The sequence below is a fragment of the Acanthochromis polyacanthus genome, chromosome 8, assembly GCF_021347895.1.
Source record: "Acanthochromis polyacanthus isolate Apoly-LR-REF ecotype Palm Island chromosome 8, KAUST_Apoly_ChrSc, whole genome shotgun sequence".
In the NCBI taxonomy this organism is placed as follows: Eukaryota; Metazoa; Chordata; class Actinopteri; family Pomacentridae; genus Acanthochromis; species Acanthochromis polyacanthus.
The window spans coordinates 28,754,691-28,782,539 of NC_067120.1; the positions used below are offsets into that span (position 1 = coordinate 28,754,691).

The 27,849-nt window shown below is 41.7% G+C and overlaps 1 protein-coding gene across 1 annotated transcript in view; it reads left to right on the forward strand.

Moving 5' to 3' along the window:
• Nucleotides 1–27,849, forward strand: part of LOC110963456 (cytosolic carboxypeptidase 4) — a 120,308-nt gene that overhangs the window by 79,728 nt on the left and 12,731 nt on the right. Inside the window, 7 exon segments of the mRNA XM_051952157.1 lie at nucleotides 5,307–5,390; nucleotides 5,574–5,654; nucleotides 5,895–6,043; nucleotides 6,988–7,075; nucleotides 16,342–16,474; nucleotides 21,360–21,513; nucleotides 24,726–24,906. Coding sequence (XP_051808117.1) covers nucleotides 5,307–5,390; nucleotides 5,574–5,654; nucleotides 5,895–6,043; nucleotides 6,988–7,075; nucleotides 16,342–16,474; nucleotides 21,360–21,513; nucleotides 24,726–24,906 — 870 coding nt within the window.

Genomic DNA, 27,849 nt, shown 5'->3' on the forward strand with positions numbered 1-27,849 from the left:
ACCTGGTGGATTCATGGCACAACTGCACATGCAGAGCTTCTCTGTTTGCACCGTCTATGCTCCGGCAGATGGGTGTATTCAGTGTTGCCAGGTGTACGATAATTATCGTATTTGTACGATAATTTTGCCCTCTGTACGATGTACGATCAATAATCCCAAAAAAGGCCAAATATACAATGATTTGACCATTCCGTGAAAGTGTGGTTGTAATCGGTTGTAATCAGCCTGTCGCAACTGTCGGATTTTTTTTTGTGAACCCTGAAGGCATCTCTTTCCATGTGACAAGTTTCAAGCCAATCGTGCTTTTCTAAATGTGAGCTTGCCTCAGAACAACGGTAATGATTGGCTGAATAGTTCGCTGCGCCCGCCCCATGAGTGAGGAAATGAAAAAAAAAGAAAAGAAGAAGAAACAGAGCCGACCTGGTCTGGAAGAAAACGGCGGGGGCGGGGCAGAGTCGAAGTAAGCAGCATCACCTACAAACTTGTAGAAAAGAGTGGGAGAGCCAATTTGCCGGGTGGTTGAGAACTGTTGCAGGCTGGGAAAGCAAAGCTTTTTGCCGGTGCTGCGAGACAGAGCTGGTGGCCGAAATAACTGTGTTAAAAAACCACAGCAAATCCAAAAAGCACAAAGAGAAAGAAAAGATATTAGCGCCAACACAAAAATCCATAACACAATGCCTGCAAAGAACGTCAGAAAAGGAGAAGCTGGAAACAGCGGTAAAGACTGCAGAGGTCAAGCTGGCGGGGTTTTTAGCAGAGCACAATATTGCAATCCACAGACCATCTGGTGGATGTTATCAAGGACATATTTAGTGACTCAAAAACTGCACAAAACATGTCACTTGGCCGCACAAAGGCAACTACCATAGCAAAGCATGTTATTGGTGACTGCTATTTTGAGAGTCTATCAGAAATCCTGATGAGAAAAAAATTCAGCATCCTAACTGATGAATCAACCGACAATGGAAATGTCAAAACACTCTAAGTTGTGGTTCGTTTTTTTGACGAGAGTACAAACAGGGTTCAGACCCGCTTTTGGAAGCTGGTGCACATCTTTTCAGAAGAAAACAGACATCTTGTCAGAGAAGGAGCCACTGCAGAAAGGCTGTATGAAGAAATGATGAAGTCATTCACAGAGGCAGGCGTTCCACTTCAAAACATTGTGGGGTTTGTAATACCATGATGGGACGACACAACTCTGTCTCCAGTCGTCTAAGAAACAATTTGCCAGGAATCACCATACATCGCTGCATCTGTCACTCCTTACACCTGTGTGTCAGTGAGGCCTGCAAACAGCTTCCTCGCCAGTGCGAAGATTTAGCCAGAGACATTTATGGGTATTTTAAAAACAGTGCTAAATGTGTGGCTGAACTTCGTGAATTTCAGGATTTTTGCCATGTTGAACCCCACAAAATACTGAAGCCCTCCCAGACACGATGGTTGTCACTGACTGAAGTTGTCAAAAGGATATCTGCCCAGTGGGAAGCCCTCAGGCTTTTTTTCACTGACCAGTGGATTGATGCCAGATTGAACGCTGCTGAGAATATTTATCATGCACTCAATGATGAGTCTCTCCGGCTGTATTACCACTTTCTGGAGTGGGCTCTGCCCAAATTCACAGACCTCAATCAATATTTCCAGAGTGAAGGTGTGGTCATTACATCACTGAGGAGCAAGATGTGTGAGACCTACAAAGATCTCCTACTTACCTTCATGCAACGAGACTACGTTTTACACACAGCCCTGAGTCAGATCAATCTGAATGATGACTCAAAGTTTTTACCACTCAACACAATGTATCTGGGTGTAAAAGTGATGCAGAAAGTTCAGCATTCAAAATTCACACCAGCCACACTAACAGATTTCCATGTGTGCTGTCAGAAATTTCTCCGGGTTGCCTGTGGAGAAATTAATAAACGCTTTGACTTTGATGATGCCCTCTTGGTCCACATTGCCTGCCTGTCCCCTGCCACAGCGACCGATGCAAGAGCACGAGCTGAGTATCCCTCTCTGTTTCCACTCATGAGACTATTGCCACGTCTGATTGACTCAACAGATGCCGACCGTCTCCAAGCAATCGATGACCAGTGGAGGAGATTTCCTCTTGTGAGCCTTGATGAAGACACTAAAATAATGACTGTGGATGAGTTCTGGCACCATCTCTCCACTTTGGAGGACCTTGGAGCAAGAAGGGTGTTCAGGGAACTGGGAGAGTTTGCCCTTGATGCACTAGTGGTTCCTCATTCAAATGCATCCTGTGAACGTGTATTTTCCAAGGTAAATCTAATCAAAATCAAACCACGAAACCGACTTATCACAGGCACCCCTAATGGGCTCATGCACACATCAGAGTGTGTGAAGATGGCAGGTAGATGTGCCAATTTTAAGCCAACAACCACAATGCTGCAGTCCATGACAACATCAAATCTATACAGGAAAAGGACTGCGCCCACCCAGCAGGATGCAGCAGACTCGGACAGTGACTCAGAGCTGGAGATTGAACCTTAAGGTAAGCATAATTAATTATTTAACTAGCCTAGCTGATGGCCTAAACTGTTTCATGCACATTATGAACAGATTTCTAGTCATCTATCATGTAATGTAATATGTAATTAATCTAAACAATAGTCTCCTCTCCCTCTTCTTCGTTTCATTCAGAAAACTGCCAAAGACGGAGACTGACACAGAATGGACAGACAACTCAGGAAAAAACATGTACCCCATGGAGTGTTGTTTTTTATTTATTATTATTAATTTGTTATCTTGGTTACCTCTTTTCCAGGTTATTATATATCCAGGTTATATATACACTTTATTTATTTTTCCACAATATCTTTGAGTTTTAAGCAGCATAGCAAAGAGAAATACAGTCTTTGACATTCCTGCAACATGTCATACAACATATGTTAGCTGCCTTATTATGTTCAGAACAGAACATAAAACAAAAAATCACATAGAACTGCACTTTATTTTAAGTTAGAACCTGGTGCAGGCACTGTAAAGGTTTGTATAAGTGCAGTTTTTGTTTATTTTATGAATTGTTGTCATTTTGAGGACAGAGACAATGGTGTTGTTATCTTGGTTACCTCTTTTCCAGGTTATCATATAGCCAGGTTATATGAACTTTATTTTATTTATTTTTTCCACAATATCTTTGAGTTTTTAGCAGCATAGCAATGAGAAATACAGTCTTTGACATTCCTGCAACAAGTCATACAACATATGTTAGCTGCCTTATGTTCAGAACAGAACATAAAACAAAAAATCACATAGAACTGCACTTTATTTTAAGTTAGGGTTTTAAGTTAGGCACTTTTAAGTTTGCATAAGTGCAGTTTTTGTTTATTTTATGAATTGTTGTCATTTTGAGGACAGAGACAATGTTGTTTCGCTGAAAATAAAATTTCAATACGTGAAGCCAGATCTTTATTTCCTTGTCAGTTATCATGAATACTATTTACCTTTTAAGCCTGGTGCCTATTGTCTGTCTATTTCCTAACATTGGGTGGCCTCCAGGCCTCATGATTTGGCTCATTAGTTCCCACCCGTCATTGTTTATGGGGGACACATTAGCCTAACGCAACTGTGGGGCTGCTGATGAATCCATTCAGAGACGTTCTTTGATCCATTCCGTACTGACGCAAAGCCGTGAGTGCCTGTAAGACGCTATTCGGACAGATGAGTGTATTCCTGAGCTGGAGACCTGAAAGTGCAGTTGATGAAGCCAATGAAGCCAATGACTGTTTGTTTTCTACACCAGACTGGACCTGATTAAACTGTGCAGTATGACAGCAAGCTTCGTGTGCCAGAGTCTTCTTTCCTGCACTACAAATTAGAGAAGACAGTCTCATCATCATCTCACGAAGGAGTGAAACACAAGGCATTACACCTCCTATTACTATTGTGAAGTTTGGCTTGTTTATCTTCTGCTGAGTTAGCAATTCTGGATTGAGTTTCTACAACTGTTCGACTATAAAAGTCGCTAGTGTTCATCCCTGTAGTTCAGTTCCCCCTCCCCATCTAGCTCCTCATCACCCTTTTCTCTTATCTCATTTTGTATGTACACCTTACATTTTGTGAAAATAAAACCCTTTAATTTAATCCTTGCTGTTGTGTTCAGTGTCTGCGCTTGGGTCTCTGATTTTCTGTGACAATAGGTCTTCTGGAACTATGACAATCTGCAGGGTCAAAAATATATGTACAGCCACTTGAACTAGAAAAGCACTTAGAGAGCACAGTACTCAAACAAGGCTGCTCAGTTTACGTATCATTTCCGACGGATGAAATATTTAATAAAGCATAACCTTGCGCTGAGCACAGGCATGTGTTATGCATGTGCATGTTATGTATGAATACCGAATTGCGTGTAAATTACTCTTATAAAGATCTGTTGATCAATTCATCACTTTTGGCAAGCCTTTGTTTTGCAAGTTTTAAAATAACTGTTCCCTTCATGCTTTTATTTTGCCACCATTCAAGCGGCACGGGAAGTATTTATGCGGTGTAGTCGATATTGCACGTTCTGTGAACTGGTTGACTCAAATTAAAGTGCAAATTAAAAAAGATCTAAGTTTTCAGGGAGACGGATCTTGATGTACCTCATGTCAAGCCACTTGAAGCATTTCATTACTATGGGTATAACAGATACAAGAGGGATATCGTTCATGCGACCTTGGTTTGCTTTCTTGTGTGCAAGGACAGTCGTTGCATTTTTGAGGCATGAAGGCACTGCTACCTGGCTTAGCGAATTGTTAAAGATGTCTGCAAAAACATCTTTAAGCTGTTCAGCATAGCCTTTTGAACAGGAATGATGTCTGGCATTGTAGCTTTGTGGGGTTTGACATTGCCACAGGCCTTTTTTATTTCACCTGTGGACAGCTGAAATGCATGGACAATGGATGATGGTGGAATCATCTGTGTCTGTTTGTTGCTGGTTGCCTGAAAATGTGTGTAAAAGTCATTAAGTCTGTTTGGTAGGGAGGGGTCTCTATGACCTGCATACAAGGTGAAGGGCTTGTAGTCAGTTATAGTCTGACAACCATGCCACAAGCAGCATATGTATTTATTGTCAATGTACACTATATACACTATACACATACTTTCTATACACTTTCTAAAACTTATCTCAGAACCCAAACCTTTTCAAACCGTAGCTTTCCATCCAAACAGCTGCAAATAACTGCTCATCTATGAAAACTAATTCTACTTTTGCTGGAAATGTGATGTTGAATTTATTTAAAAGGTTTTGCTTTTGGAGGATGATTGTTTTTGCACAATCGTAATATTTGAATGCTTGTCTTCATCAGGGAGAAGGTATTTGAAGATATCCAACGTTTCCTGAACACAGATGACATCATAAATCTCTTAGTCTTTGACCTGGAAAACAGCAGGTATGTAACAACAGATACAGACACAACACAGCAATTTTACAAAAGTATCAATTTACAAAACTAGATTTAAATTATCATACAGAAGTCATTGTTACATTTTTAATCTAATTTTATGTTCAAATGGCAATTATGTGATTAGCCTGAAATCCCAGCTGTCAATCTGTTTGTTTGTTTGTTTGTTAGTGTTCAATGCCGGTCTGATTCTTTGAGGTTCTTTTCTAAGTTTGAATGTGGGAACCTGAGAAAGGCTATTCAGGTCCGCAGGTATGGAGACACACACACACGCACACACACACATACGCATATTAGTGCACACTGATGTGCACTCCTGCACACAGTATTATCACAAGTCAGTGTAGTAGAAGTAAGTCAGTAGAACAGTGACAAAGTAGATGTGTTAATATTGCTTCTTCCCAGTCTGTACGGAGGACATTATTTATCAATAATTCAGGGAGTCACAATCAAACACTAAACCAATGACAGTTATGTTGTATTCTCTTTTAGGTGTGAATATGACCTCATATTGAATGCAGATGTTAACTGTTCCCAGCACACCCAGTGGTTTTACTTTGAAGTCAGTAACATGGTAGCGGGCATCCCCTATCGTTTCAATGTCATCAACTGTGAGAAGAGCAACAGCCAGTTCAACTATGGTGAGATGGCTTGTGTTGTTTATGTTTCCACATTAATTGTCTCCTCATTATTTAACTAATTTAGTTATTGCATTGCATAGGACTAATTTATGTCACCAGGTACTTATTTTCTCCCTAACTATTTATAAACATAAAAAAACCTATATAAAAAATAACCACAATTAGGGACCAAAACAGTTTCTGTAGTTCAGGTCTCTGCCAAACAGCAGTAGAAACAGTGGTATATGATTCAGTTGATGGTGACTTGTATAATGGCCTTGGGGTAGGCTTCCAGTGTTATTTTCCACAGCCACATTAAGTTTTTGATAAAGTTCCTCAGGTTGCTCTGCCTGGTGTTAAAGTAGCTAGCGTTTTGACTCTCTAGCATTGTTTCCAGTGCATTTCTTTTTGTAAGTTATTTTTTGGGCTTTTTAATCATTACTGTAGTTTGAAAGTCAGGACAGTCAGACAGGAAACGTGGGTAGAAGAGTGGGGGAAAGACATGCAGCAAATGGCCATGGGTCGGACTCGAACCCATAACTGCTGCGTTGGGTAGAGCAGCCCCTGTTTATTTCTGATGAGCCACCTGACATCTCAACTTTACTTCTGTGATGGGTGTTGGGAGCTTCCATGTTGAGGAGAAGCAGTTTTTTGGATGGTAGTTTTAAGGTGTTTTACTTTTGTGGAGATCTTTCATGCTCAGGATTTTACTACCTTGTCTTAGCCAGTCTAGGACAGTACCTGTTCTTAGCAGATCATTAATTTTTGCTGCAGGCAATCATGTTACTTCTTTACCTAGAAGGAATTCACCATGTCAGGTCTCATTACTGCTCAGCTTTGCATGCCTGAGGCTCATTGTTGAATATCTTGCCTTGGTGATAATAACTTCTGTGCGTGCGTCCATGTGTGTGTGTGTGTGTGTGTGTGTGTGTGTGTGTCTGTGTGTGTGCCTGCGTGTGCTGAAGGAATGCAGCCGGTGCTGTACTCAGTAAGGGAAGCTCTGGATGGTAGACCACGCTGGGTCAGGACTGGAACGGAAATTTGTTATTACAGGTATGAATGAAACAAAGAAATAAAATGAAAAATGGTTGTATATAATCTTGTTTATTTCAAAGAAATGCTGGTAATCCAGTCAACATTGTGTGTGAATTAATCAGACTGCTTAATGTAACTTGTTCCTTTGAAATACATGATTTATTAGAAAGTAAAAAGTTCAGAACAGTTACTCGATCTCTTCAATAAGCATTATTGTGTCAGTGTATTCCTGAAAGCTGTCTTGTTGAATTTCTTGTATGAATTACTTTTAACTCAATGATATACAGACATGGACTAAAGTATTGGCACCGTTGGCATTTTTCCAGAAAATACACCATTACTCCCATAAATTGTTGTAATTACAAATGTTTTTGATATACCCATGTTTATTTCCTTGATGTGCATTAGAAAAACACAAAAAATCAGAAGAAAAAGCCAAAATTGACATTTTCCGCAAACTTAAAAAAGTGGGCCAGACAAAATTGTTGGCACTCTCAAATCAATATTTGGTTACACATCCAATGGATGAAATAACTGAAACTAATCGCTTCCTGTAACCATCAACAAGCTTCTTATCCTTCTCAAATTGAATTTTGGACCACTCTTCTTTTGTAAACTGCTCCAGGTCTCTCAGATTTGAAGGGTGCCTTCTTGCAACAGCAATTTTGAGATCTCTCCATAGGTGTTCAATGGAATTTAGATCCAGACTCATTCCTGGCCACTTCAGAACTCGAAAGCGCTTTGTCTCCAACCATTTCTTGGTGCTACTTGAGGTATGCTTGTGATCATTGTCCTGCTGGAACACCCAAGACCTCTGACACAGACCCAGCTTCCTGACACCAGGCCCTACATTGCAACCCAAAATATTTTGATCGTCTCCAGATTTCATGATTCCTTGCTCACCGCCAAGGCACCCAGTACCAGAGACAGCAAAACAACCCCAAAAACCTTTTTGAAGCTCCACCATATTTGACTTTAGGTGCTGTTTTTTTTCTTTGTAGGCCTCGTTCCATTTTCTGTCAACAGCAGAATGACGTGCTTTTCTCAAAAGCTCTATCTTAGTCTCATCTGTCCGCAAAACATTCTCTCAGAAGGACTGAGGGTTACTCAGTACTCAGTACATTTTCCACTTGGTGGAGGCGGGGGATAACAAGACAACATGGTCATCAATATCCCCCGCCACATGTGATCTGTATGAGTCTATATCCAAAATAGTGATGAAGGGCCATAACTCTGTTAAATATTATCGCACAGGTCTCATTTTCAAACTTGATCAAAGTGTCCATGGTGTGAAGTGTGAAGCTACACACTAAATTTCTTAATCCTAGCTGTAATAGTTTCCGAGAAAAGCTGTCCCCTTCATCTTGGATGGAGGGACGGACGGACGGACGCATGGACGGACGCACGGAAGCACGGACGGATGGACGGACGGACGGAGGCCAAACCGATATCCCCCTTTTCCACTTGGTGGAGGCGGGGGATAAAAACTCCAGTCTAGGTTTTTTATGTCTCTGTCAACAGTGGGGTTCTCCTTGGTCTCCTGCTGCAACGCTTCTTCTCATTCAGATGACAACGTATGGTCCGAACTGACACTTTTGCACCCTGAGTCTGCACGACTGCCTGAATTTGTGTGGAAGTCAAATGAGGATGTTTATCCACCATTTGAACTATCCTGCATTGCATTCTTTTGTCAATTTTCTCTTCCTCACTTTTCTCTTCTGTCCCCATCCAGGGACAATAGCCACAGTTCCATAGGTTATAAACTTCTTGATTATATCACGCACAATGGACAAAGGAACTTCAAGATCTCTGGAGATGGTCTTGTAACTTTGAGATAGTTCATATTTTTCCACAATTTTGCTTCTTAAGTCCTCGGACGCTTCGCGGTTCTTCTTTCTCTTCTCCATGCTTGGTGTGACACACATAGGCACACAACACAAAGGCTGAGCCAACTTTTACACATTCTACTGGCTTCAGGTATGATTTTTATATTGCCAGCAGCTGTTACTTGCCACAGGTGAGTTTAAACGAGCATCACATGCTTGAAATAAAATGATTCACTCACAGTTTTAAAAGCGTGCCAACAATTTTGTCTGGCCCATTTTTTGAGTTTTGTGTAAAATTGTGTCAATTTTGGCTTTGTCTTCTGCTTTGTTGTGTTTTTCCAATGCACATCAAGCATAAACACATGAATGGCAACAATTTCTGGGAGAAATGGTGTATTCTCTGGAAAATGCCAAGGGTGCCAATACCTTCCTCCATGACTGTACGATACAATACAATACTGATTCACCTCAAACCTCAACCCAGAAAAGTTAATTGACAAACAATTTACAAAGATTCTTCCTCTGACCGAATAAAAAGTGATGTCTCATGAGAAATTACTGCAGCAGTCAGTTCTTGGTGCAAAAGAGACCTTTTAGATTCTATAGGAGATATACCTTTTATCTAAACCTAACATGCAGTATTGCCCAAATTTTTAAAAAAAAACTTCAAGTCGCATTCCTGTGGCCTTCCTGTCAGGTAATCTGTAATCCATGAAACACAGGAAGGATCCACTCCCATGTCTGTGAGCTTGTCTTTGAGGATGGTGGGTTGGATGGAGTTGAATGCATTTGAAAAATCAAAGAATGTGATTCTCACATAAACTCCAGGTTCCTCCAGATGAGACAGGGCACGGTGAAGCATGAAGAGGATGGCATCATCCACTCCAATGTGTTCTTTGTAAGCAAACTGCAAGGAATCGAGTTTGTCTTTGACCTCAAGCCTCAGTAGACGTAAAACCAGCCGCTCCAGAGTTTTCATGATGTGTGAGGTTAGAGCAATAGGTCTGTAGTCATTTAGTTCAGCCGGACATTTGATTTTGGTACCGGTACGATACAGGATGTTTTCCATATAGCAGGCACCCGCCCCAGCTGTAGACTTAGGTTGAAGATCCTGTGGAGAGGTCGACACAGTTGTGCAGCACAGTCTTTAAGCAGTCTTGGACAGACACCATCTGGGTCAGCTGCCTTCCCAGAGCAAAGTCTCTGAAGCTCCAACATCACCCCTGTCTCTGTGACAGCGACGGATACAGGTGCTGAAACAGAAGTGGCTGCAGCTGTGGAGACATGTGTAGGAGATGGAGGAGAGGAAGGAGGAGCTATAGTGGGGATTTCCATATGTTGAGGAGAAGAAGGAGGAGTATCAGTGGAAGTAGGTGTGTCCACAGTGTCAAATTTGTTGAAGAACAAGTTGAGTTCATCAGCTCTTTCTACATCACCCACTATAGGCTCCCTCCTCTTTTTATTGTTGTGTCCAGAGATGGTATTGATTCCTCTCCACACATCATGGATGTTACTGTGTTGAAAATTCCTTTCTATCTTCTTTTTGTATTACATCTTTGCCACTTTGCCACAGAAGAGTTAGAAGAATTGCAGGAGGAATTAAAAAAACCTGATTGTCAGCCATCTTAAAGATAAAATAGACTATAGGCTATATTGAACACATAACACATCAGTGAGAGCCAACACTCTGACCGCAGCAGATCTACTTCCTTCTATCACTACAAGATAAGTGATTTTATACAAAAAGATCTCCTTTCCCTCGGCTTAAATAACAATTTGCCTGTAGTGAGTGTTTAACACAGGGTTTTAGTAGGTCTGTGATCTGAAATTTCAAGTAAAATAACGAGGCTGCTACGAGGCATAGCTCAATGCTACATGGCTACCTCCATGTACCCTAGGGAAGACCCACAACTTAGGATGGTTAATAAAAAGATTGCTGACCTGCTGGAAGATATTTGCCGGCTTTCCGATGAACTGAGGGACAAAGACGCTCTGCTGGCCAGGTCTATGGAGGTGGCATTCGATGCGGATTGCCTATCTCTCTGCAGCCTTCCAGGATACGGCACCCTGGAATCCCTCCTGTCCACGGCTGTCATCCTGCTCTACACCCAACCGCCAGCGATCATGGACACGGAGGCGTTCTGGAGCCTCCACTGCTCTGGCACAATCCTGAATCCTCCTGCTGGACCTGAGACTGCTACCTGCCATAGCGGTCAACACCACCCAGGGCCCACAGAGCTCCTCTCCACCAGATCAGGCACTACTGTCGGCACAAGGACCACCACCTCTCCTTCCGCTGGGCGGCCCGCCTCGACACTATGGCAGATGGACACACATCCAGCTCCGGCCCCTCTCACTGCCCATCGCACAAAGATGCCTGTGAGGCATTCCCCAGCTCCTGATAGCGGCATTGCTGATTGCCCCACCTGTTACCTCGTCCTCTATTCAGTCCCACAACACTCATCGTCGGCGACAGTATTGTCAGAAATATCTGTTTCTTCAATGCCATCACTCAGTGTTTTCCTGGTGCCACCATCATTGTTGACCTTGACAAACCTCCTGAGAGGTTACAGTCCATCCCACCCTCAGTATCCCATGTGATAATTCATCTTGGCACAAACGACACAGTCCGGCGGCAGTCCGAGCTGAGGAAAAACTATTTTAAGGACCTCTTCAACCTTCTGAAAAGCTGTTGTAAGTCAGTATTCATTACCGGGCCCATACCGACTCTGTCTCCTGGTGTCGAGCGCTTCTCTAGACTAATCAGCTTAAGCACCTGGCTCTGGCACATCTGCACAGCTCAAAACCTGAATTTTATTGACAATTTTAACCTCTTCTGGAACTGCCTTGGATTTTATCTGCATGACAGACTTCATCCGAGCACACTGGGCAACTCGGTTTTAACAGCAAACATTCTCCATGCGGTTCAATCAACACCAACTGACTGACTGCCCACAAGCCCACAAGCCACGCCCACTCACCACACATCTCACACACTTCCCCTCTGCCCACAGAAACACCGGACAACATCACCCATAATATCCCAACTGTCGTTGTTAGTAGATCAAACAAAACCCAGACTTTTTGGATCATGAACTGTGATTTCAGTGAAACGCCAGGAGGAGTGCACATTCTGCAGTGATGGCGATTTTTAATCTACAAGTCGACAGCATCTCGGACCCATAGTCCAGAGACTTTTAAATCTTTTGAACAGTCTTGATTTTAAACAACATGCCACACAGCCGACTCACAACAGAGGACACACCCTGGACCTGGTTACAACCCATGGCCTGTCCATTGGTGTGTCCTCTGTTGTTGACCTGGCTGTGTCTGACCGTGGGAGGACCTGGTGAGAATGGTGAAGAAGTGCTACCTAACTTCTGAAGTGGATGCAAATTTTATTGAGATTTTACAGAGCACTCCTGCCGAAATTTTACCTGCATCGTGTGATTTTATCGATCATTTTAACAGTATACTGAAGTCAACTCTAGACTCAATAGCTCCACTTTTGACTAAATCAAAAGAAAACCTATACCCATGTGGAGAAAAAATTATAAAATCAATCAATTAAAAGGAGACAGTCGGAGTGCCAAGAGGACATGGAGGAAATCCAAATTTACAGTAAAATATGAAATCCTATGTCAACAACTCAAAACCTACAATAAAGCAGTCAAACGGGCAAGAGCTTCCCATTTCTCTCAACTTACTATAGGCCATAAAGACAACCTTCGGTTCCTCTTCTCCACCTTTAATGTTTTTACAGGCACTAATTTTAATAAAGCTTTTAAAATGCCATCTGACACTCTTTGTGAGAACTTCACAGACCACTTCAGAACCAAAATCAAGGACATTAGATCCAGTCTGGAGAGTTTTGTCCTAGTTGATGCAAGGACAATTGGTAGAGTTTTCTCCCAAGTAAACCCAACAACCTGCCTTTTAGATCCTATTCCCACATCACTCTTAAAATTATTTTATGGATTCATTGAGGAACAGTTTTTAAACATAATGAATTGCTCTCTTCAGACAAGTGTCTTCCCCATTGCCTTTAAAATGACTGTGGTGAAGCCCCTTCTGAAGAAGAGCAATTTTGATCCCAATGTTTACAACTACCAACCTGTATCCAGCATTTTTTAACCAAGTCAGTGACTTTTTAAACAGAATTAACAGTTTAGAAAGACATCAGTCTGGTTTTAGGTTGAACCACAGTACAGAGACAGCACTTTTAAAGATTTTAAACGACATCAGGTGGAATTTGGATGATAAAAAACTAACAGTGTTGGTTCTACTGGATCTAAGAGCTGCTTTTGTTACAGTAGACCATCACATTTTATTAAACAGACTCAGACACCTGGTCGGTCTCTCTGGTACTGTTTTTAACCAGTTCAATTCTTTCTTCACAGACCAATGTTTTTATGTAAGTATGGATACGTGTTCCTCAGGAACCCATGAAATAAGGTGTGGGGTTCCCTAAGGTTCAACTTTAGGTCCCATCTTTTTAATCTTTACATGCTGCCTCTTAGGGGACGTCATCAGGAGACACGGTATCAGTTTCCATAGCTACGCTGATGATACACAGCTGTACATTGCCGTGTGTCCTGATGACACGAGGCTGGCTGGTTGGGGGGCTCCCCACCTCGGTGTGAGGGTCCCCTGTCTGTCAGGGTAAGGAGTGTCCGGGTCCCGGCGCCCCCGGCGGTCATGGCTTGCAGCTCCTCCTAGTGTGGACGACCCCAATGGTGGCAGTTTCCACAATCGTCAGTGCCATGCCATGTCTTCCTACAGTCAGTGGTGTGTGTGTGTGTGTGTGTGTGTGTGTGTGTGTGTGTGTGTGTGTGTGTGTGTGTGTGTGTGTGTGTGTGTGTGTGTGTGTGTGTGTGTGTGTGTGTGTGTGTGTGTGTGTGTGTGCTCAGGTGCTGGCTATACTTGTGGGGACCAAATGTCCCCACAACTGTAGGAAAACCGAAAACAATGTCACTTGTGGGGACCGCATTTCGGTCCCCACAAGTGACATTGCGCTGCATTTTTAACTGTACGAATATTGCTCTATAAATAAAGTTTGATTTGATTTGATATAGGAAGATCAGTGACCGACTAAACACCAATGGAAACAGTACAGTTCAGTACTCGTTCAGTTTAACTCTAAAACAGGTGTGCAGGTGCTTCAAACTTGGCACAGGGTTTATCTAAGGATCTCTAAGTTACCATGACAGCTCAGACAGTGTGAAGCACATTGCATAACGTCAAGCACTATGGATAGTGTCCAAAATGAAACCTCCCTCATTTTGTGGCACAAATCTGCAAGAATAAAGTAGATCTTCCGTGATGATGCATGCACTGCTGTGACAGCACAGACAAATCTCTGCTTGACTCCTAACGTGTCCTGTCTAAGCTTGTTATATGTATTAAGTACATGCTTTATGTAGTTTTTGATCCAATGCCTAACATGGCCAAGTTACTTAAAGTGATCAGCACATTCCTTGTAATTCCATGGTTAGTTTGGGATGGCCTCGCACTTTGAGTTGACACCGGCAACAACTTACTTATCTACAACCGTGATTAGCTTCTGCTACTCCGGATTTCAATGCTGTGTAAAGCCAAGCCTGTTGTGGACTTGCCACTGAAACTTTGACAGTAGAAAAGAGGACGGTGTGGAGATATTTGTTGTAGGGTTGAGGCGTCCTGTCTGCCCTCCTCTCCCCTCCATAATACTGTCAAATTTCCACTCTGTCCTTAACAAAATGAACTTACTAAATACCCGATGCCAACTGGAACGGTCTTTTAGGGACATTTGTCTCATTGCCTTATGTGAAATCTAACTGGATGAAACGTTCCCTGATCCCGAAGTCAGCCTTGACAGCTTCACCCTCATCAGGTCTGATAGAATGAGACACCTTGGGGAAGATGTGGAGTTGTGGAGTCTACTTTTATTTCAACAACAGATGGTGGAATAACATCAAGGTGCATTGGAGCTGGAGATGCTGACTTTGCAACTACGTCCCCTCTGTATTTCTCGGGAGTTTCCAATGATCGTGGTCAACTGTGTTTATGTGCTCCTAGTGCTAACACCAAAACAGCAGTGGAGCTAGTAGCTGAGAATGCTAACTCTGTGATGGTCAAGTATTCTGGAGCTCCCGTATTTATTCTGGGAAATTGCAATACATGCGGACTAGACAATGTATTACCATCATTCCATCAGTATATGTGGATACTCCTACAAGGAAGGCAAACATCTTGGACATGTGCTACGGTAATATTACCGATGTATTCTGGGTCCATTCCTATCGCTTGGACATGCAGACCACAACATCATTTGTTTACTTCGGCTCTACAGACGAGAACTGAAATATCACACATCACAGTGCTCTAGCACTCCACAGTGGTCAGAGGATGACATTGCACATCTCCAAGGTTCCCTGGCACGCACTGACTGGAGTATTGTTGATGGTGATCTGAATGATAGAGTTTCTGTCATTTTGGATGACATCAATTTCTGCATAAACACAAGTATTCATGTTAAAACAATTTTTAAAAAAAATCCAAACTCCAAGCCTCGGATAAGACAACAAATTAGACAAAACCTAAAAGAAAATCACAAAGCCTTTAGGCTCATGGACTGGGAAAGCCTAAAATTAGCAAACAGGAAAATAAAAAAAACGAGGTTTTTCGGGCAAAAATGAGATTGAAGGATAGCAAGGAGTCCGAATTGGCCAATATATACACACAAGCAGGTTCACCTCCAGTAAGGATTTTCACCCTTTGAAAAGGGTGGAAGGGGGAAAATCCTTACTGAAAGTGAACCAAAACACAACAATTACCCATACCTGACCCAGAATCCTTTGCAAAAGAACTGAACACATTTTTTGCCCTATTTGACACACAGGATCTCAGAGCTGAGTGTGAAGCTCTGCTGGAAAGCCTTCCTCTAGTAGATGTGGCCGATTCAGCTCCCTTCTCAGAAGGGGATGTACGGCACCAGCTCAGCTGATGCAAGCTGGGCAAGGCCTCAAGACCTGACTGCATCTTAACAAGGGTGCTGAAGGACTGTACCCATGAACTCTCACCGGTGCTTCACTCACTCCTACCAGTCTGCAACCGTACCTGCCCTCTGGAAAACTGCCACCATAGTACTTGCACCTCCTCATCAATAACGAAGCAGTGGAAATGGTTGGCAATTGCAACCACAATAGTCCCCTCAGGACATAGATACAGAACACAGAGATACAGATGAGCATAACTAGGCAAAAGCCTGATCCCATCCGTCATAGCAACCCTTAACGGAAGGCCAAGGTGATTTGGCCAGAGTGACTATGTTGTTTTACATGAACAGTGTTTTTGTGGAATGTGTGTTTTTGTACAATCCTGCCCATGTAAACCAAGTAGAATGGTGCTGTGGAAAAGAATTTGCCATGGGGATAGTAAAATCTAAGTCTAAGTTTTTCCCTCTATGTTCTTTTCCAGAAACTACTTTTGTCCAGCTCAAGGCAGAAGGGAAACAACCTTTTACACTCTGACTTTCACAGTCACCTTCAAACACAACGAGGATGTCTGCTACTTGGCCTACCATTATCCCTATACATACTCTGCTCTGAAGGTATTCATCTTCAAACATATTTTGCAGATAATAATCTTGTACATATACTTGACTAGGAATTTGAACAATCTTCTACCTTTATTAAAATACCAGTACCAAAACTAAGTAGTTTGCAGTGTCTCGCTATTAATGAATCTGTAGTTCGCATGCAGCGGTATGTCTCTAATGATTTACTGGTCATTTCATGATAAAAACCCAACAACTTTGTGGGGTTACTATTAGAGTCCATCACTGACTGAGAATTGTGCATTGTGGAAGCGTACAAGGCAGGAAAAGGCAATAAAGCCATATTCAACTGTTTTCATGGGCCAGTAGACACAGTGCAAAGAAAAAGCAAAAGTACAAAGAGTTCCATACTGTGAATAAGCTCAAAGGAAGAATCCAAGGATCGCCATCTAAGCCATCCTGATTCGTCTGAACAGTTCTGGTAGCAGCACCTCAATCAGACACTCGAGCAGACACTGAACAAGGTGGTCTCCATGGACATGGATGCTGAACAAGGAGCAGCACTTCCCCAAGAGAGTCTGACTTACCAGATGTAAACTGGATTTATAAGCAGTCCACTGACCACATTTCCAGTAATTTGCTGACTATGTGATACACATAAACTTGACTTGTTCGGGAGCACATTAACCTCGCAACATAGGTTGCTATGATGATCTAGCTAAGTTATGATGAGCTATGTGGTAAACACTGAGTCAACTTCATAATATCAGAAAACCTGATAAGCAGTTTGATGACAGACTAGATATCTGATAGTCAATAACAGTTAACCAATTCGAGACAATGGTCTTGTTCTGCATGCCATAGTCCATTGAAATGATGTTCCTACATAGATGCTTTTTATTTTATTTAGTTTTTTAAAGTTGATGTCCTGGGGCCTGTTTCACGAAGCAGGTTCAAGAAACTCTGAGTTTAATCCTCAACTCTGAGTTGAACTACTCTGAGATAGAAAACTCTGAGTTTTCGGTTTCACAACGGCTGATTTGAGTTGGTTTAATCAACTCGGAGTAGTTTCACTCGGAGTTAAGCGCGTACACCGCAATTCTGAAAAGACAGCATCAATGGAGCCCCGATTCGACGAGTCACCATGGCAACGGGGAAGCGAAAGGCTGCGTTTTTGAACTGGAAATTTTTAATGCGCTCATATGGCGAGTTTGAACACGTTTTAAGAAAGAAGTGCAACACCGCTGCAGCTGCAAAAGAGAGGGAGATGGCGTGGAGAACACTGCTGCCTGGGTCAATGCGTAAGTTTAAATGTAGTCCTTTGTAATCATAATAATATTACAGGGAACAACTGTCTGAATGGTAGAATATTACAGTGCCTTGTGAAAGTATTCGGCCCCCTTGAACTTTTCAACCTTTCGCCACATTTCAGGCTTCAAACATAAAGATATAAGATTTTAATTTTTTGTCAAGAATCAGCAACAATTGGGACACAATCGTGAAGTGGAATGAAATTTATTGGATATTTTATACTTTTTTAACAAATAAAAAACTGAAAAGTGGAGTGTGCAATATTATTCGGCCCCTTTACTTTCAGTGCAGCAAACTCACTTCAGAAGTTCAGTGAGGATCTCTGAATGATCCAAAGTTGTCCTAAATGACTGATGATGATAAATAGAATCCACCTGTGTGTAATCAAGTCTCCGTATAAATGCACCTGCTCTGTGATAGTCTCAGGGTTCTGTTTAAAGTGCAGAGAGCATCATGAAGACCAAGGAACACACCAGGCAGGTCCGAGATACTGTTGTGGAGAAGTTTAAAGCCGGATTTGGATACAAAAAGATTTCCCAAGCTTTAAACATCTCAAGGAGCACTGTGCAAGCAATCATATTGAAATGGAAGGAGTATCAGACCACTGCAAATCTACCAAGACCCGGCCGTCCCTCTAAACTTTCACCTGGAACAAGGAGAAGACTGATCAGAGATGCAGCCAAGAGGCCCATGATCACTCTGGATGAACTGCAGAGATCTACAGCTGAGGTGGGAGAGTCTGTCCATAGGACAACAATCAGTCGTACACTGCACAAATCTGGCCTTTATGGAAGAGTGGCAAGAAGAAAGCCATTTCTCAAAGATATCCATAAAAAGTCTCATTTGAAGTTTGCCACAAGCCACCTGGGAGACACACCAAACATGTGGAAGAAGGTGCTCTGGTCAGATGAAACCAAAATCGAACTTTTTGGCCACAACGCAAAACGATATGTTTGGCGTAAAAGCAACACAGCTCATCACCCTGAACACACCATCCCCACTGTCAAACATGGTGGTGGCAGCCTCATGGTTTGGGCCTGCTTTTCTTCAGCAGGGACAGGGACGATGGTTAAAACTGATGGGAAGATGAATGGAGCCAAATACAGGACCATTCTGGAAGAAAACCTGTTGGAGTCTGCAAAAGACCTGAGACTGGGACGGAGATTTATCTTCCAGCAGGACAATGATCCAAAACATAAAGCCAAATCTACAATGGAATGGTTCACAAATAAACGTATCCAGGTGTTAGAATGGCCAAGTCAAAGTCCAGACCTGAATCCAATGGAGAATCTGTGGGCAGAGCTGAAGACTGCTGTTCACAAACGCTCTCCATCCAACTTCACTGAGCTCCAGCTGTTTTGCAAGGAAGAATGGGCAAGAATTTCAGTCTCTCGATGTGCAAAACTGATAGAGACATACCCCAAGCGACTTGCAGCTGTAATTGCAGCAAAAGGTGGCGCTACAAAGTATTAATGCAAGGGGGCCGAATTATATTGCACACCCCATTTTTCAGGTTTTTATTTGTTAAAAAGTTTAAAATATCCAATAAATTTCGTTCCAATTCACGATTGTGTCCCACTTGTTGTTGATTCTTGACAAAAAATTACAATTTTATATCTTTATGTTTGAAGCCTGAAATGTGGCGAAAGGTTGAAAAGTTCAAGGGGGCCGAATACTTTCACAAGGCACTGTAGCTGCAGGTGGATGGGGTCATCATCTGGGTCTTCAGTTTGCAGGGCAGGGTGTTGCTCTCCTCTAATAGTGGTAATATTATGAAGAACAACACATGCCACAGTAATATCACAGGCCCTCAGGGGTCACCCTGAGGAGATGTAGGCACTGGAAATGGGCTTTCAGCAGGCCTATGGTCATCTCCACCCGGGGTCTGGTCCTGCACTGAGCCCGGTTGAAGTTCTGTTGGGGGCCTGGTTCAGGGTCAGGGTATGAGGTCATCAGCCCGGGTTGGCATGGTAACCCCTGTCACCCAGCAGAAGGCCATCAAACTCTCCTGTAATGTATAGTGGATACATCAGAGTATATTAAAGGAGGGAGACAAGTGAATTATATTGTGAAAATCTTTAGGCTGCTGACCATGCTGCAGTCTGTTGCTCAGGTTAGACTCTCCATAAATCCTGGAGTCATGAACAGACCCAGACCGCGTGACCTCCACATTAGAAATGATGTATGCAGCATCACATATGATCTGGACAGTGCAGAGAATGACAGATGTTGAACTATGATGCAGTCTTTAACATTTAGAAACAGTAGTCAGTCTACCTGTAGCCTACCTGCACATTTATGCTGTGAATGGACTTCCTATTCAAGATGTGAGGGAGCTGTGATGGGGATGTGTGTGCATCTATGTAGCCAATCACACTGGGAAATCCTAAAAGAAATTCAAATGACTAATCCCAGTCTGAGGTTGCAGCACAATGTCATTAACAGAATATGATTTAAAATGAATTTAACAGATCTCTACATCATTCACCTGCAATCCCGTGGAACTCCTCTTGATGTTCTGACAGGTTTATGTCCAGGAAAACCACAATGATGAGTAAAAGCTGTTTCAGGGCCAGCAACACTTTTCTGACCGTCCTCCATACAGTTGTCTGACTGAAGTGCTCTGCATCTCCGACATTATTATTATAATAAAAACTTTTATTTGCAAAGAACCGCAGCGCAACACACAATATCTGCTGGATGTGAGAGCATGATTGGTTGGTAATGTAAATGTAAGGACAAATTAGGTTGTTTATGTAGATTATGGACTTGAAACGATTACGAAACGGTACTGCTCAAACAGATAATTGTCCGGAAAAGCGAGAACATTTATGCTCGGTCTGATAACAATTTAACAACGAATATTTAATTATCTGTGCAGTAATGCTGCTCCTTTGTCCACTGGATCGTTAATAAAAGCTGTTCTACGCCAAAACTCGCTCGCTTACTGACTGAATGAATGAGGACATGAAACAGCGTGTGTAGCTGAAAGTGGGCGGAGACAGAGAGAAACTCGAGGTTTTCCGACATAAACCAGGTTTTAGTCATAGAGTCTGTTACTGCGGTAACTGACCGAGAGTTTAAGTTACCTCTCTTTGTGAAACAGGCTAGAGTTACCCCGCATTCCCTGGTTAGAGTTACCTCACTTCATGAAACTGAAAACTCTGAGTTTCCTCATTTCAGGGTTAACAAATTCAGAGTTTTCACGAAACCTGCTTCGTGAAACAGGCCCCAGTTGTTTAAATAATATTTTTATATCTTGTCTTGCTTAATTTTAGGCACACATGCTGGTATGCAAATGTAATCAGAAAATTAGAGTGGTAGATATGGGATAATGATTATGATGCTTATTTCCTGCAGCCAATATAATATTTTCATTATTTCCTGTAATTTAGCTTGAAAGGATAAACAACAACAACATCGTCAAGTAACCTCCAGGTATCAAAGTCCCCCTGCATGGGACCAGATAAATTAAAGATTCTCTGCCCTCCACTGCTACTGCCCAACACTGAGTACATATAAAAATAGTCGGGAGTTTACTGTAATATGTATACCATATTTCCTATTATCTGGCACTGCAAACTAGCAAACTTAATCAGTGCACTTGTGTATGTATTGTGTTTATCAGACTCATCTGAAGGTGCTGCAGAAATCTGTGGATCCTGCCAAGGTTTTTTTCCAGCAGCAGATTCTTTGTGGCACTTTGGCTGGAAACTCCTGTCCACTGGTCACCATCACTGCCTGTCCTGCCAGCAAGGGCTGGAAAGATCTGCATCAGCTGCGTGAGTAGTGTTCGGTCGGAGTGGTGCTGATCATAAATACACATAGGGGAGGCATATGTTTGATAGCAAGTTGATGGCATGTGTATGTGCAGTGTACAGGTGTGTGTATGAGCCAAATAAAAGGAGACATCAGACTGTCTATTCTGACAGATATTCATAGTTTTACTTATTTTTCAGTCATAATTAAAAATTAGCCTCAGGAGTCATGAGGAAATTATTTATTTGGGAGAAAAACACGAGATTCATCATAGCATATTCCCCTCAGCTTAATATTGTACCCGACTATTACACACCATGCATCTACACTTAGCAATTTTATCTTTTGTCTTCTCATTTTTCTGCAAATGCTTCAACACAGTCAGTAATTAAGGAATAACTGCTTGATTTTACAACGCTGAATTTTAATATGAAATATTCAAACTTTCTTTTTCCTCTGTACAATCAGTTTTCATGTCACAGTGAATGAATGCATGTGAGAAAATGTGCTTGTTTATTTCTGGGAAGCCCTTTCAGAGCTATCCTCATACAGATCCATGATCTGGTATTTTCAAGTTTTTTTGAAGAGTGAATGGTCAAGTTTACAATAGATGCGACATTATGTTGAACTTATTTTAACATAAGCAAATTTCTGTCCAGGGCTGCTCAGCAGTGTAGTGGTTAGCAGTTTTGCCTTGCAGCAAGAAGATCCCCGGTTCAAATCCCGGGGTGGGCCTCGGATCTTTCTGCATGGAGTTTGCATGTTCTCGCTGAGCATGCGTGGGTTTCCTCCGGGCACTCCGGCTTCCTCCCACAGTTCAAAAATATGCTGAGGTTAATTGACTACTCTAAATTGCCTGTAGGTGTGAATGTGAGTGTGATTGTTTGTCTATGTATGTAGCCCTGTGACAGACTGGCGACCTGTCCAGGGTGTCCCCTGCCTTCGCCCGAGTCAGCTGGGATAGGCTCCAGCACCCCCTGCGACCCTAGTGAGGATAAAGCGGTGTAGGGAATGGATGGATGAAATTTCTGTCCAGTAAACAAGGATGAATATATTTCTTCAGTTGGATTTGTAACATTTGCAGCTTTAAGGCCAATTTCTGATTTCTGCCTGATTGATGCAGAAAGCAGGGAGTTCTATTCTTTCTAAAATTGGTACCCATCAGTCTGCTGAACGAGCATTGTCTCTCACATTGAATCCAGGAAAACACACTTTGCATGGCTGTGACTTTGCTGTGGCACTATGTCAGTAATTATGCATAAGGTGTGTCAAGCACAGTGCGTGGACACAGTTAGGACTTCCTACAGTGTTTGGGCTATGGAAGAGCAAAGATCAAAGTTACAGATCAAACCACCCCCAAAGTTGGAGAGCAATTACTTCAATCACAGCTTTTTTTTAAAACAAAAAATTATAAGAGTGTGGATGAAGAAGAATCTCCTCACACAATCTCCACTCAAGCATTTGTCCTCCTGTTGCATGTGCAGTGGCCATATTTGCAGTGCAGACAGGCTGCAAACACATAAATTTGGGCTGCATATGGATGTTCTGTCCAGGTGTTTGCTGAGTCCTTAGTGGACACAGATGGATGATAAAATTTACATCATCTGTGCTCTTGTGGACCTTTGCAGACATGCAGATATGGAAAGTATGAATTGACCCTTAAGTCACGAACCTTGGCAAATAAACAAAGAGAAGATTGGGGTTCTGGTACATTCATGTTTGTGATGCTGCTTCTCCAAAGCTGTATTTGTTTCTTCAACAATGGGTCTTGTGATACAGTTTGATAAACTGATGATTCTGATGCTCCGGTAGGTTCTCCACCGATTTGGTATGTGCTAATTGTTGCGACTCCGTCTGCCAGCTAAAAGCTAGTGATGATCGGGCAGCTTTCCCAAACATGTAGCCAAAAAATCACTTCTCTCTCAAAAGTTGGAATCTTCAGAAATGTTTTCAAGAAAGAGTCTTTAAGCAGTCTTCAGTCTGATGAGAATAATGTTTATTTAATACAGGTCTGAACAAACATGAGCAAAATCTTGAGATTTTAACTGAATACACAAAGCTTTAAATTGTCTTATATACTTATGCAACCTTCTTCTCAACACTCCTCTTCCATTTTGGAAAGCAATAACTCTTTGTCTTTAAACCCAATCAGGATATTTCTATCATCATTATGTTTGAATTTATTCATGTGGGTGGTGTAAAAAGTTTAACCACCTCCCTTTCTCAGAAATCATCTTCTCTCCTCCTGCAATTATGACTGGGTTTTTCCTGGCTTCATATTTCTGCATAGCTCAGCATGGCCTTGGTTTCAACTCATGAGTGCAGACAAAGAGACACTAACAGTGAAAACAGTACTCTAGAGATAATGCTGTGCTACAAAGAGCGTCTGGTATGGAAACTGGACACTGTTGCACTTGTAATATTGGATCCAAATACATTGGATGCAAACTGGTGTGGGTCCAGTTCACCAGGCAGTGTGGAGACGATCCTTTACCAGTCTCTCAAAGCAGTAGGTGTTTGTATCCAAAAACGATCTAATGTTGTCGTGAACTCATGCAGCTGCAGCCAAGCAGGGTGCTGTCATCTTCTTAAAATAAAGAAAAAAGTACAGGTACAGGTGAACTTAAATAATTTTTTTTATGTACTGTACTAGTAAATTCTCCATCAATGTCAAATTAGTTTAAACCGTTGCATACAAATACTGTACTGCACAATACAACCTTATTTTCAGTTATAATGAATGAACTAGGACAGACCATTGTCTATCCACATATTACGCATTCAGTCACAACATAATCATTCTAAGTATCTGTTTAGCAACAAACCGTTACTGAGGTCAGACAACCCTGACTGATCACATACTACCATCTGCTAAATTGCTCTCTGAATACTATGCGTATTGAAATCAGTGACACTCCGAAATGCAATTATGTCCCTTAGCAACATTACAGTTTTTACTAATGGCCTCTGTAGATGACATAATTGCCCAGCTGTCACTATCACTGACAGAGCTAGACAGATTGTTATGGTGGGTGAAGAGGACACACATAAGCACAGTTTTAATATGGTCAGGAGTTGTTGTAGTGACTAGTGAGTGGTAAAGTGCCACTGAAGTGTTAAACTCATCTTCTGTGTTGATTCACAAATTGTCAAACTCTATGAACTCCAGTTCTAAACATTCCATATGTCAACAGGCAAAATGAATTCTGTTTTAATAATTTCTGTCTCTCTGCAGGTAATCGTCCCTGTATTGTGCTGACAGGCCGTGTGCATCCTGGTGAGTCCAATGCTAGCTGGGTGATGAAGGGCACTCTGGAGTTTCTGTGTAGCAATGACCTAGTGGCCCAGAGTCTGAGGGAGGCCTTTGTCTTCAAGATTATTCCCATGCTCAACCCGGATGGAGTCATCAATGGAACGTAAGTAGTGGGCATGAACAGCGTTGGATGCAAGACATTTGAGTTAGATTAGATGCTATTAATATGTTAGTACAGCAAAGACAGATTAAGTAATAACAGCAAGACTCCTGTTTGCCGACTTCTCCTCGACATTTAACACCCGCCAACCTCACATCCTGGCTCACAAACTCTCCTCCCTCTTCCCCCTTGATGATCAGCTCATCCTGCGGTTACTGGACTTTTTAAGCCACAGATCACAGAGAGTGCGGGTCAGCAACACCTTCTCTGATCTATAACACACCTCCACTGGTTCTCCTCAGAACTGTGTCCTCTCTCCGCTACTCTTCATCCTCTACACGGATGACTGCAGATCCACACAGCCCAATTCCCACCTGGTCAAATATGCAGATGACACAGTCTTCCTATCTCTGCTGTCAGGGTCTTGTCAGTCCCACAGCTCAGTACTCCAGGAGTTTGTGGACTGGTGTGACAACTCTTGTCTGGAGCTGAATGTTAAAAAAACCAAGGACATGGTGGTGACCTTTTCCAACAAGCAGATGGCGCTGGCTACAGCTGTCACCAACCACCAACCATGGAATGCCGGTTGAGCTTGTAAAGGAGTAAAAATATCTTGGCACCATCTTTGACAGCCAGATTAAATTCTCCTCTAACACAGAGGAGATTATCAGAAAATGTCACAAGAGGCAGTATCTCGTAAGAGAGCTCAACTCTTTTGGAGTAAGTAGGAACATTCTCCAGACATTCTATTACTCCTTCATAGAGAGCACTATCACCTTCTCCGTCACCTGCTGGTTCTACTCTATCAGCCTCCAGAACAGAAACTGCCTGCATAGGACTATCACTATCTGCTGAAAAATTATAGGACTTCCTTTCAGAACTCTGTCTGCAGTATACAAACATTTAACATGTAGACTGGCAAACCGGATCATCTGTGACCCCTCGCATGCTCTCTCCTCAGCATTTGAGTGGCTTCCTTCTGGTTGGCGGCTTCGCTGCCCTGCATGTAGGACACAGAGGAGAAAGGACGACCTTTGTACCTAGGGCGCTGCTACAAATCAACTCATAAACCATAACACCCCACAACCCACCCCCTCCATCACACATAGACTTCAACTTGGACCTTCTATGAACTATGCTATTTTCCATTCTGCAATTTATATCTACCTTGATATATTCTTGTATCTACATCATTGCCATATTACACCTACTGTTCATTTGTATTTGCACTAGTATGACATATTTGCACTTGTATGTTACTAAGTTGTGTTTTTTGTCTTTTTCTTTTCTTTATTTTTGTTTTTATTCTTGCATTACTTGCTCTAGATTTGTTTGTATATATATATATATATATATATATATATATATATATGTCAATATATGTCATTGTTGCACTGCCTGCTCTACATGCCTTTTTAATTGCACCCTGGGGACAAACAAAGTTTTCTGAATCTGAATAACAAACAGGTAGGAGATTATCAAATTAGATTAAGACTGATTGAACTGACTACAAGTAGTCTGACATTGTTATGACTCCGTCTGCTTGCTCAGGACCAGTTATGTTCAGGCAGCTTTGTCAAACATGTAGTCAAAAATCAATTCTGGATCAAAAGTTGGAGTCTTCAAAAAGTTCTCAAGAATGAGTATTCAAGTCGTCTTCAGAGACTGATGTAAATAATGTTTATTCAATACAGAGGCTGTAAGAACAAACATGAGCAAAATCTCAGGAATTTAACTAACTACACAAAGCGTTACATCGTCTTATATATCTATGCAAACTTCTAAACGCTCTTCTTTAGTTCTGGAAAGCCACAACCCATCATCTTAAGACCCAATCAGGATGCATATGATGTTATCGTGTCAAAAGTTAAACCACCTTTGTGCTCAGTGAGCGTTATTTCTCCTTAGCTCACCGTGACCTTGTTTCAACTCATGAGTGCAGATGAAGAGATGTCACGCACTTCTGGTCTTAATGCCTTATATGGTTTAAACGGGCTTCCATTGCATTGTAGTTTCCACAGGATTATTTAGTGTATGCATAAATTCAGCTGACACAGGTTTTCCAGTTTTATCATTCTTTGTTCTAAAATCTGATTTACACATCCTGTTTACCTAGTTTTAACATTTCTTCAATCTTAAAATGTCACAACAAAGTTTATATGTGGAAAATGGCAAGCTGCAAGTGAAACTAAAGATTTTTTTATTTTTTATTTTTTACCTTTATTCCTCCATGATATTTTTAGGGTTAGATTTTCCATTATTTTATATGACACTGTCAGATTATTTGTATTGGCCTTTATATCAAAGAAAAAAAGTCCCATAATGAAATGATGTTTTTACATGTATCTCACCATAGAATGCTGGCAGCAGAGATGGCTTCTTCTTTTAAAAAAATATTTAACCTTTATTTAACCAGGAGAAATCCCATTGAGATTAGGAGCCTCTTTTTCAAGGGAATCCTGGCCAATATAGGCAGCAACAAATGCAAAACAGTTTTAAATTTACACAGTTAAAACATAATCAAAATACAAACATATGGAACAGAAAGCAACAAGTTATCTTGTGAACAGAGCGAGTGAAGATCAGAACTTTTCAATAGATGTACAGTTGTATAATTTTGCATATGAACATATGCTCTACTGTTCAACCAGTGGTAATGTTATTATTCAAAGGTGATACACGTTTGAATCTTTTGACATTTAGGTGACATTGCACCAGATGTTGTCACTTCTGTTGTATCCTGTAAATTGTTATTTTTAACTTATTTTGCTGTCACTCTAAACATAGAGTTAACTGAAATGTTTATTGTGTTACAGCATCTATAGTTAAATCCCAAACCACAAACAAAAAAACTGGAAAAGATTGGAGCATGTCTACAGTTTATGTTATGGTATTTTTCATTAATTTGGATGATTCCTTACTCTTTAATGGAATGTATTTTACAAC